The sequence below is a fragment of the Euprymna scolopes genome, chromosome 7 (genome assembly GCF_053919585.1).
Source record: "Euprymna scolopes isolate OS-2025 chromosome 7, ASM5391958v1, whole genome shotgun sequence".
Lineage (NCBI taxonomy): Eukaryota > Metazoa > Mollusca > Cephalopoda > Sepiida > Sepiolidae > Euprymna > Euprymna scolopes.
The window spans coordinates 83,353,607-83,366,421 of NC_136488.1; the positions used below are offsets into that span (position 1 = coordinate 83,353,607).

At 34.2% G+C, this 12,815-nt stretch overlaps 1 protein-coding gene across 12 annotated transcripts in view; it reads left to right on the forward strand.

The window, feature by feature from the left end:
• Nucleotides 1–12,344, forward strand: part of LOC145279808 (kinesin-like protein KIF2A) — a 148,206-nt gene extending 135,862 nt beyond the window's left edge. For all 12 annotated transcript variants that reach the window (XM_080131172.1, XM_080131162.1, XM_080131163.1 and 9 more), the window contains 6 exons: nt 311–378; nt 727–856; nt 5,861–5,959; nt 7,652–7,724; nt 8,982–9,044; nt 12,240–12,344. In XM_080131172.1, coding sequence (XP_079987298.1) covers nt 311–378; nt 727–856; nt 5,861–5,959; nt 7,652–7,724; nt 8,982–9,044; nt 12,240–12,325 — 519 coding nt within the window. In that variant the 3' untranslated portion in view covers nt 12,326–12,344. The remainder of the gene's footprint in view (nt 1–310; nt 379–726; nt 857–5,860; nt 5,960–7,651; nt 7,725–8,981; nt 9,045–12,239) is intronic.
• Nucleotides 12,345–12,815: the final 471 nt, after the last annotated feature.

Sequence of the window (12,815 nt, forward strand, 5' to 3'; positions counted from 1 at the left end):
TACATCTATTAGTATTGTTATTATTAGGGCTGTGACAACAGAATATTCTTTTCATTCTTTTGACTCGGGTATCTATCCGACACAGATGCACTTAATTAACAGAGAACCACATCCATCTATATAAAAACATAAGATATTAACAGATATATACTCAAGAGTCAAAACAATGAAAACTATGTTGTTATCAAAGCCCTAATTATGAAACATGAATATATAATTCTATAATCAAAGTAAATTATGTTTAACTTTTGCCTTGGTTTCTTTCTAATTTTATAGTTTGAAATGTTGAAACTATTTTTTTCCCCCTCAGATTGCAATGATATCTCCTGGCATGAGTTGCTGCGAACACACACTCAATACTTTGCGCTATGCTGACAGGTGAGAGTATTTCTGTAACAATTATTGTTTGGAGTTTGATTCTTATCAAATGTAGATAAGGGTGTCTGTGTGTGTGCCAAATATATCACATGACTTTTTAAAATGTATTTAATTAAAATTGTGCAGTTTTACTCAATGGTACAACATAATTTGAATTTTGAACAATTGATTTTTTAACTTAGCGACCTTGGTTTAATCAACAATCACCATACGCTATTGAACATTTTCTTTTTTTTTTTTTTTTTTTAATGAATATGAGATGGCTTAGCTTATTTCAACAAGCAAAATTCATATTTCACTCTGTTTTATGATCTAAAATAAACTTTAAAAAAACAACTTATTTTTCAGAGTTAAAGAACTTGGTCCAGGAGGACCATCTGATGGAAGCAAGATGCTAGAAGCAGTACAACCTCCTGCAGCACACATTGGAACCATGTCACCACAAAACAGTGATTTAGCTCTAATACAAACCTCAAATGTATGTTTACTAACCTTTTTTTTATGTGATATTGCTTGTGTAAAGTTTGGAATATTTTAAACCCAAAAAAAGATTGGTTTAATATTTCAATTGCTGACATTTTTTAGAAGTTTACGAGAATATTTATTTTGAAATTTAATGAAACAAAAAAACATTCCGATTTTATCAAATTTTAATTTTTTATCAACATTTTTATTATTAGTAAATATAATATAAAATTATATAATATTAATATATAATATAAAACATTTAATGACTTTATTTCTAAAAATAGTTAACCGCAGATTTAACCGACAGAAGTCCAGTTCAAACAAACAGAAGTACATAGAAGCTAGAAATAACGTTAAGAAAGAAATAGGCGACAGCCAAGAGAAAATTTACTGAAACCACTAAAAAACGCATCAAAGCACAAAAATTAGGAAATCTTGACTTCTGGAAAATCTACAACAGTGTAGTAAATAATGGGCAATCAACAATTCCCCCGCTAACCAACAATCACGAGGTTGTTTGCTCAGCAACTGACAAAGCTAATATGCTTGCCAGCCGGTTTGCCTCGAACTCCACACTGTACCCTTCCAACCACCCCCTGCCTGACTTTCCTTTGCGGACAGACGCCACCGCTAGACGATCTAAAAATCACCCCTGCTCAGGCACATGGTATCATAAAAAATCATGTGAACCTGATCTCATCCCAGCTGTGCTATTAAAAAAGTGCTCAGCCGAAGTAGCTCCAGTTCTCTCCAAACTCTACAACAAATGCCTTAATGAATCATGCTTTCCGGGCTGTTGGAAAACTGCTTCTGTGGTACCAATATTCAAGAATTCTGGCGAAAGAACTGACCCATCAAATTATTGCCCCATTAGCCTCCTCCCACTTTTCGCCAAAATATTTGAGACCATAATTAACCATGCTCTAGTCCGGCACCTTACAGATGCTAAACTTCTGACTGACAAACAAGATGGATTTAGACAAGCCCGTTCCACAGCTGACATCCTCACTGTAATCTCTGAACGTATATACCATCCACTAGACAAAGCGGGGGAGGGCAGAGCCGTAGCTCTAGATATATCTTAGGCTTTTGACAGGGTATGGCACTAGGGTCTCCTCAGGAAAATTAAATCATACGGTATCACTGGTAGAATACTTAGCATAATTAAATCCTTCTTAGATAAGAGAAAAATCCAGGTTGTCCTCGACGGTCGAACATCTAAACAGTGTGATATAAATGCGGGAGTGCCTCAGGGGTCTATTCTTGGACCTTTATTGTTCCTGATATTTATTAATGACCTCCCCGACAAAACTGCCTCTGAGATGGGTATATGTGCTGATGACACTACACTCTATAAGAGGCATGACAGGAAAACAAATGAACACATATCTAAAGAAATGGCAAAAACACTAGAGGATGACCTCCAATCTGTAGTGGAATGGGGACATAAATGGATGGTCACATTCAATGCTGCCAAGACTAAACTGGTTTCCTTCAATAACTACAAGAAACCTTCTCTGCCACCAATAGCAATGGCCAGTGACTCCCTGTCTGAGAGTACATCTTTCAAACTGCTTGGCCTAACGTTCACAGGAAACATGAGCTGGAACAATTATATTGAAAACATTGCCAGGGCCGCTGCGAAAAAGGTAGGCTCTCTCTACCGTGCTAGAAAACTACTGACACCTGAAAGTATCCTGTATCTCTATAAGGCCACCATTCGCCCATGTATGGAGTATGTTTGTCACATCTGGGCTAGTGTGTCTGCTACTAGTCTCTCGCTCCTAGACAAGGTTAAAAAAAGAGTCGCCAATCTGATAGGCCCTGAACTGGCATCTAAGCTTCAGCCTCTGTCCCATCGACGAAACGTTGCATCCCTCTACTTGTTCTACAAGTATTTTAATGGTGAATGCTTTGACGAACTGCAGACACTTGTGCCCCCACGACGCAGACACCCTCGACAAACCCAACAGGCAGCTAAATCCCACCCCCACACAGTAGAGATCCCTATATGTAAAAGATCTTTCTACTCCAGTAGTTTCTTCCCCAGAACCGCTAGACTCTGGAATTCCATTCCAGGATCCTGCTTCCCTAACTGTACTGACATGCAGAAGTTCAAGTGCAACGTGAACCGACATCTTGCTGCCAAATCCCTACATAGTGCCCCAGTAGTTGCTGAACCTGATAGTAGCTCCCTACACCAAAGTGGCAATGTGTCTTGTTTGGGGTGAAAATGTAATAAAAAAAATAAATAAATAAATCTCCATAATTTATTAGCTTATAATTTAGCTAATTATTTCTGAATGAAAAGTTCCCAGAAATATTTTTTAAAAGTCCTCTAGGCAGTCATGCAGGTATATGTACAAAAAAGGTTCATAAATGGAATTTCAACAAACATAATTTTATCTCAGCGTTACAACGTTTACACCTATCTGCAATTAGCATATTTATTATACACACACACACACACACTACATACATTTCATTTTAAATAAGCATTTCATAAGGAATTGGCTTATTGCCAAAATGCTAATGGGTCCAATCATAGAAAATGTTGCACTCATTCGCAGTGTTCCCTTTTTTTTCTTTTTTTTTTTTCTTTTTTTTTTTTTCTTTTTTTTTTTCTCTTTTTTTCTTTTCTTTTTCTTTTTTTCTTTTTTTTTTTCTTTTTCTTTTTTTTTCTTTTTTTTTCTTTTTTTTTCTTTTTTTTCTTTTTTTTTTTTTTTTTGTTTTGGAGGGAGTTGGATTTCTCCACAATAAACCAACCTCATATCTAACGTCTTGCAATGGAATAGGGCACGTAAATGTCTTCAAAAAGTAAAGAAAATGTTTTTGTTTTTTTCCCGATCAACCAGATAAATTATATATATATATTATATTAAAAGAAATATTAATTTATATACTGCTAGTTGGAAGATATGAACCCAATCCACAAAGCCACGCTTGACTTTGCGGGTTAGTATCTTTCCTCCAGATCACTAATAACTAAAAGATGAGTAGAATGGAATTAAGGACCTATTAACACCATGTCAGTGAGCGTTTAGAGTAGGCAGTCAGAGTATTCAACAAGAAGTTACAGATAGTAACTACAAGGGTGCCAGATGGTTTAAAATATGCAAGGTGATAAACTGCCAATCATCATACATTGTTGAATATATCCAAACTCTTTCTCTCATATATATATATATATATATATATATATATATATTAAAAAAACACACTTCACAGGTGTTTAATTTTACTTAAGTCGAAGTTTTCAGAAATTAAGAGGACCTCCTCCCAGGGCCTAACACTTGATCTTTATATGAGATGCATACATATTTGAATATTCTAGTAAAGTTCTCCTTTACCTCTCAAACACAGTAAAGAGGTTCAGAACATAATTTTCCTCTCCCCAATTGACTTTTTAAATATGTTATATCTTTCTCGTGATCTCTTGGTCTTACCTGATTCCAGGACAATAATTCTTCATATCTGGAGAAGTATCCAGCTTCGAGCTCTTATTTGAGGTAATATCACATTGAGAAGATGCACCATTCTTCATAAAAACCACTGGATTAGTCATATGGAGATCTAATTTGGAACACAAATATTTTTTTTTTCTTTTACAAAGGAGTTACCACTTATCAAGGCCCAGAGGCCACTTGAGAATAAAGGTTAATAAGCGTACAGTGGTCAATGGGACAATTTCGTAGTAATTGTTAGTAGTGGAAATTTGGTAAATTGGATTACTTAGGGGAACGGCTCGTCAATAACTTTTTTATGTTGGACTTGAAGACGACCATATTATAGTCAGTCAGAAAGCAGGAAAAGAGAAGAGAGTTCCACAGGTGTGCAGTTCTAAAAAAGAAACTTTGTTCATGGAATCTACATTTAGGTTTAGGCACAGATAAAGAGTGGGGGGGAATTATTGATAGTGTGTACAGCTAGACGAGTGTTTCTTGTGAAAGTTTGGCGAGGGGGGGACCATGGATTGAAGCTCAGTCGAACACTTTCCATGAAAATAACGATACATCAGAGACAAACTCGCAACATCTCTTCTGTGAGATAGAGGTTGCAAGGAAGAGAAAAGGACATCTCCTACGAGGCTACGAAGTTTATTTTGAACTCTATCAAGGCAGGACAAGTCCTTTCTAGCAGCTCCTGCCCAGATGTGGCAACAGTACTCCATCTTTGGACGTACCTGGCTCTTATATAGGTAAAGAATTGCATCAGCAGTGTGATAGCTACTGGATCGATAGAAGGATCCCACCATTTTCACAGTGACCTTGGCAACATATTTGATGTACGTGTTCCATTTCAGATCAGGAGTAATGGTCAAGCCCAGGAACTTGTCAAAACATGGAGCCTCCCCATGATGAGTGTCGTTCATTTCAATTGATGCCAGATGGGACTCAGAACGTTAATGATGTAAAGACAGAAGCTTGGTTTTAGATGCATTAAAAGTAACCAGCCACCTCTTTCTCCATTGTACCAGATTCTCAAGATCATATTCTCTTATCATAGCCTTAACAATTACTATGTAATTGTTATGCCTTAACATATTACTATGTAATTGATAAGGCTTTTCATTGTTTTGACTCTCTAGTATATATCCGACACAGTTTATCAATCGAGAACCACATCACTCTATCTAAAAAACATATAAGATATTAACCGATATATACTCGAGAGTCAAAATAATGAAAAGAATATGCTCTTGTCATGATCCTAGTGATTGTGAATGTTTAGTTTTTAGGGAAAAGTATCCTCATGCTACGTTATCCTGACAAACACCAAGTATGGAGAGACCTTAGAAACTCGAGGATAATATCTAGTAGGCATCCAAGTTCTCTCCCATGTGTGCATGTGTGTGCACTGCAAATACATCTGCTAGCTTCAGCCCGAAACATGGGAATTTAGAAAGAATAAAAAAGATATATATAAACACAAGTTATCTGTAATATTTAATGTTTTCAAGAAGAAAAAAAAATGTTGTCCATACATATATTGTTAATATTTCTGTTTGTTTCAGGAGGAAGTAACTGATGAGATTCTAACATTGCATGAAGTGATAAATCATTTACAAGAAATGGAAGAAGAAGTCTTAGAAGACCAGAAGAATGTTTATGATGTAAGTTTTACCTGTGAGCTTATTAAAGATAGAAAAAACTTAGTCAAAATAATGCAGCTCTCAAATCACTTTTCTCTTCTACACTGCAGATTTCAGACATTAAATAATTCCAGTTAATTCCTTTCTAACCAATGAGAATACAGATAATTTTCTTATTAATGTGAATTTGTTTATTACAGTACAATAACCAGTTCAGTTTCTCATAGGTTGTGAGTTTAATTCTCATTAGTTACCCATGATTTTGACATTTCTTTAATTTTCAAATTAAACGTTAGGTAAAGACTGACCCTTTTATAGCAAGGATGAGACAAGTCAGGATCATATCCACTGCTCACCCCAGGTTTATGATCACTTCTTCCACAGTTATGGCACCAAAAGCTTTCAAAATTAAAATTGCATAAAATATGAATGGTGAAAATACAACTTAACAGATATTAAAAAAGATATGAATGGAGAAAATAAAACTTAACAGATATTAAAAAAAAAACTTTAACCCATTTCTACAGATTAACTGGCCAATTAACTTTTGTCACAGAGATCAATATGCATTCATTAAATTTTTAGATGCTTATTCAGCACTGCACTTAATTTTAAAAACAAAAATACAGAAAAATATTTGTACTTGTCATGGAACAAATGTGTTATATTCCAAAAATCTGTAAATTGATCAAGTAGTTTTTTTTGTAAAACATATTAGATATAAGGCTGGTTTTGATCTCAGTAGTTCTTTTGAGTTGTCTCCCTTTATTTATAAACAGTGGCTATCAAAAATTATTAATCACTAAAAATGATAAAATTTGATTTTCTTTAAAAATAAAAACTACTGAATCAATTTATGTCATTATATGGAATATAGCATATTTGTTATGTGACTGGTATGTACATCATAAAGGGTAGGTTATTCAAAGGATGTACCTTTGACTTGAATCCTCAGTGTAAAAATGTTATTTTGGGTTTTTGGTCCCCTGACAACGGAGGGATTGAACCTAGTAATCCACTTCTGTTCATCCGTTCATTTGTTTGTACTTTTCTCAATAACCACGCCTTAGATCTTTTAGAAATTTTGCACAAACATTAGTCATAGTACAAGTAAATTTTTACCAGAACAGATATCCCGGGATACCTCTGGTTGCCCCCCACCCCTCCCTCATTAGTCATGGTGAAAGTAAATTTTTCACTCGTGGAGGGGAGACCCCACATGCTTATCTTGTTTTGTTTTGTGTTTGTCCAATTATGGTCCTATGTTTATTGCAAAACAAGAATTATTCTAATTTTAGTTCAAATTCAATCAATTTATCTAATTTATTCTCCAATGTCACAATAAGATCACTGAATAGGAAAATTTAAAAAAAAAAAAAAAAAAAACTTATCGAAATTATAAATACTTTTTAAATATATATTCTACAATTGTATATAAATATAAGAAAAACAGAGGGGAAGATTAATTCATGCTACCTACTGGTTTTCAGCTTAAAAAAATGACAAAACATTTCTAATGTAACATGTTCAACTTGTGGAAGAATCATTTTATGATAGCATTAGTTTTTAAGTTTTTTTTAATTCAATATCAAAAATGATTTTGTTTTTTCTATAATGAATTTTCAAGATTTTAAAATTGAATTCCTTGAAAAACTACACGTATGAAATCTTTATGCAAACAACGATTTGATTACTTCTGTCTTCATTTTTCAGCACACGCAGAAATTTTTGATAGAGAGCAGAAAATTAATGAAAATGACAGAAGAGGTGGATTATGATGTAGAAGGTAAAATCATCAAATCTTTTAACCAGTTTTTTGTAAAACTGTTGAAACTTTGGCCATCAGAAAATGTTAATTCCCATGTAAATTTCTTTTAAAGTCATTGTTTAAAATTCTTTTGGAAGCATTGACATTATGCTTTATATTAATAGTTAAGACTAGCAAGAGCACTTGGCATTATCTGGAAATTCTAATCAAAATATGTAGCATTATTTCATGGGCTAAAAATAGCTTGGTGACGTCCATCCCTTTATAGGCATCAGAACACATGCAGCACCTAATCTTACCAAATACTTACCTATTTTAGCACTAGCCAGACTCTACGTCACTTAACTTTGGCCATCATCATAGCATTTCGCCCCATCTCGAGATCCATCGTTGGGCAGTGTCTGAGGCATTTTTCAGGGCCACATTGCAGCATGCTTTGCTTAGGGGACAGTCTATGAGAATGTATATGATAATCTGCATGTCAACGCCACAGGGACACCGAACGTCCTTGTAAAAGTTGTTTCATGTTTTGGCAACCTTCACTCAGGCACAGTTGAGTGTTACAAATTCCTTCCTGAAGGAGTTCAAAACTTTCAGTGCCAGAAGAGCCTCATTATGGTTGTTTTCACTGATTCATTCCACCAACATAGGCAAAAGGATGCTGGTGTTCTTCATCCAAAGCCTGTGACAGTGGTAAAGTTCTTGCGAAATGGTAGTCGTTGCTGGACCTCTTAGTGTCCAAATAATGGATGGCGATTGTTGTTGCTCTGGTCATTATGCTTTGCCTTCTCTATCGCCTCTTGACGGATCTGTGCCAAAGTGATTCTAGACATCCTGTAGGTAGATGCCATGTTGATCGATTTCAGTCTGTTGGTAATCATCCTGCATGCCTTGTTGAACTTAACATCGATCTTTGCAGCATGAGAAGAATGCACACATGTCACTGTGCAGTATTCTGCGATTGAGTAGCACAGCCCCAAATCTGACAAGTGTAGCGTCTATGCCTCAGTTCCGCAAGAGCTGTTGGCTAGAGTCACAAACAGACTTTTGTGCATTGATAGTTTAATTTTAGTGATCTAACGGGAACTAGTTTGTCAACATGATTATGCCATGTTCATTAATTACATGATTAAAAAAAAACAGGTATACTTATTAAAAATTATTTTAAAAAACATGGATGATTGTTAAAAAATACAATGAATACTTTACATAAATTATCACAACTTATTGTCTTTGAGGATTTGGTTTATAAAATTTTTATCTTTTATTCTACAGAATATACAAAATCTCTGGATAGCCTTCTTACAAAGCACATGCATGAAGTTCAATGTTTTCATGGTAAGTGTTTGCATCATATATATATATAAAGTTATGTGTGTATGTTTGTATATTTTTCTGTATAGACTAAAAAATTTTCCTACATTAATAATTATTCATACTGGAACACAGCTGCTAGATGTAAAGGTTGGTCACGAAGGTTATATTTCACTCCTACACTAATTAACTGATCATTATGAATTTTGCAATACAGTTTCTAGACATATGGCTTATAATGGGGGCTATATTTAGTTTTTAAACAGTAAAGAGAGGATGGGAGCCCTTTGTTAAAATTCACATACCTCTGATTTTTTTTTTTTTTTTTTTTTTTGTGATATTTAAACATGTATTAGATATCAATTAATAAATATCTCCTAATTTTCAGTTTCTTTAAAGTATTTTAAAGGGGCATAATATGAACACAAGATCTAGAATTCAAATAATGCAATGAATTTTGACTAAAATTGAAATAAGGATTATAGATATAAGGTTTAGTAGCACTATAGTTTAATTTTACCTATCCTGATTTATATATAAAAATATTCATCAATGACCATTCAAAAAGTGCAACCAGAATATCGAAATATGTTGTATATTACTCTGCTGTATTGTTCATCTCACAGGTCAAGGGGTAAAAATGTTCTCTTGATACTTTTCTTAGAAGGATGGTGTATTCTTGAAGGTGGACACAACGATTTTAACTAAAAATTTATTTCATTCATTTAAATGAATCTTCATTTCCTTAACTAGGAGTCGCTTCCAATTGGATCAGCTTTGATGGCGAAAAGGAGCAAACCTTAACACCCTCATTTCTCAGAACCTTACGTGATGTTCTAGCTTCACTAAAATCTTGGCAGCAACTGACTTTAACATCAAATCTCTACCGTGTTATGAGGTTAAGTTAACCAATCAGTTATCTATTTTCCTATATGATTCTGTTGTCCCAAATAAACCTTGCACCTATAGACTATTTCTTCACTCTAAAATACGTTACTACCAATGTGTATGCAACACAATATGCCCAGGTCTTACTGTTTGTCTGGATAATTATTAAAATCAAATGTAAGAGAAATAAATCGGTTCCTTGTCAGAGCAAAGTTACTTCTCTTGTTATTACAACAAATAAGAAAGACAGTTTTTAACAGGATTATAACAGGATGCTTTTATTACTTTGTTATATTTATTTATAAATGCACAAATGGGTCCTAGGCATTAGAGTTGACATATCAACCCCTGTAGGGAGGTGATAGTGGCTAAGTGGTTAACGACACAGACTGGCAACCTGGGTATACTAAGTTCAAGTCGAGTTTGTTCCACAAGTATCATGCTGTCATTTAGGCATATTGGTAACTTGTTTCCTGAGGATAGGCTATTTTCTTAGGGATAGTACTTTCTGCCGGTTGAAGGAAAGCAATTTGCTTTTTCTTCCTTGTCACAAGAATAAAAACTTTTGTTTGAAGCACTTCCCTTTCCTTTCTTTTATTTTTTTTTCTTCCAATTTGGTGTTGCCTGCTCGCTCGTGTCTATTTTGGTCACTCGGTTTCTCAGTGAATAAGCTCACTGGGCATTTTCCAGGACGCTTTTTGTCATCCACTGGGCGTTGTTGAGTGAGACTCACAAAAAAAAAAAAACGGAATCTAAACTGCATAAGTACCGAAATCATAAACAAGGAGACTAAACTTATCAAAATTGGAGGGGACTATTTATTATGTTCCCTTTGAACAGTAGTTGCTAATATGTTCCTATTTCATCAAATATCTTTATCATATTTAACATCTGGTTTACATATGTTGGACTATTTAAAGAAATTGGCTTCTGAAGAGTAACTTCTCTCTATCAGGTCTTTATCCCTTTCTTTCTTTCAAGTCCATCCAACAGCTCACATGCTCGGACATAACCTACTGAGCAAACCAAGCATAGAGTTGAATGCAATTTGGACACCTCTGATAGAGAGAGAAAACCTTGAATAACAACATAGGTTTAACATTAACAAAAACCAACTAAAAATTGTCCTAGTGACATATGGCCGAGTGGTCCTAGATGTTGTATCAAAGTTTACAGTTACTCAAAGGTGCTGAGTTCAATCCTGAACGAAGGCAGAGAAAAAGTAACATTCAAAACAGAGAATCAGCAACTATGTCCCAAAGCCTAGCTGGAGTCCGAACACGGTACCCCCGTAATAATAATAAAGGGTTGGGTTCGAAACTCCTAACAAACGGTTCATCAGTTCGATACAAAACACCTGACGAAGGCCGGAGAGCAAAAAGGCCGAAACGTTGTGACAATAACAACCAAGATAAGAAAGTCAGTCCGATAATCTCAATCAATGAAAACACCTCATCTCAAAAATACAATTACAAGTCCATCCTTATCGCTTCCTCTCATGTTTTCATCGGCCTTTCAATGAACTGAAATTGCTACCTCAACTGTTTTACATCTGCTAACCCAAAAACTTTCATCCATTCTTTTATCATAGCCATACTCTTATCTCCCTGTATTGTCCAGATTTAATCTTTTGAGGCCATCAGATCTATGCTTGTTTTTAAAACTTGCATTGCACCTCCATTATACCATTCCCATGTCATTTCTATCCATGCAATGCATGTCTTCAACCCTCACCGACCAGGTTTCACCTCTCTACACTATCACACTGCACACACGACTGATAGACTCTTTAACAATGATAACATTCTGCTGGTTAGTAATGGCAAAAATTCCCTGAACGATTTTTTTTTTTAAAATCACACTAGCACCTGTGTTCCCATGGTATTACCAAAGTAAAAAAAACTTCTCAATTTCAATAGCTTAGTCATCCAAATATACTTTTAGTTCTTGTCTGTCTCTATCGTCTTACACTTCTTGCATATCAATTGGTTTTCCTCTGTCGACCACCTATGTACTGCAATCTTTGCAGTTAAAAAAATGATAATGACCAAGTGATACTATAAAGATTAAATCGAACTTTCAAGATCCTATTTTTAAAAATCAAGCAAAAATGGAATAATTAATGAGAAAGTAACAACTTTTAGTTGTACATTTCTGGTCAACATCAGTAATATACAACTGAAAAATAAATGACTTTGTGAAAATAATTTTGTTGACAGTTTTTACATAACAAGAAATCTCCAAAGAAAAATGGAGCTCGAGACATCTGTTGATGTGTTATTGAAAAAACACATTTTTTAATATCTGAATGAAGTAATTTTTCTTTTTCAGATAAGCTGCTCAATTTCCGCGATGAGATGCAAAAAGAAGAAAATCTGAGCAAGACAATAAAAAACTGGAGAGCCCCTACAAAATAAAATATTAAAATTAATTTTCCATCTGTGTCATCTTTTTTTCTCCATTTTTCTTTTCCTCTCTACTCTGCACAAAAGACAGCTTTTCTATTCTAGTTTGTTAAATAAAATTTTTATAATTAAAATATTCCTATAAGTAGTAGTTTATTCTATGAAAACAAATTTCCTTCCCCTCCCCTTTTTCCTTTATAGCCATTTTGGTATCTGTATTGTTAAAAAAAAAAAAAAAAAACTCTTTTCCAAAGCAAAATCTTAGAGGGAACTTTTTTTTTGTTTTTAACTGTCAGTTTACTTTTTTTTTTTAATCTTAAATCTTAGTATTCTACATGGGATATTCTCTTGCAAAAAAATTTTCTTTATATCACATTTTGGTTGATGTGACAATTGAAATGATTAACCGTGAAAAAAGTAAACTAAATTCCATATAGTTGAACATAGGAAAATCTAAAATAAAATAAATGACATATTTCCCAACTTCATTTGAATGTTCAAA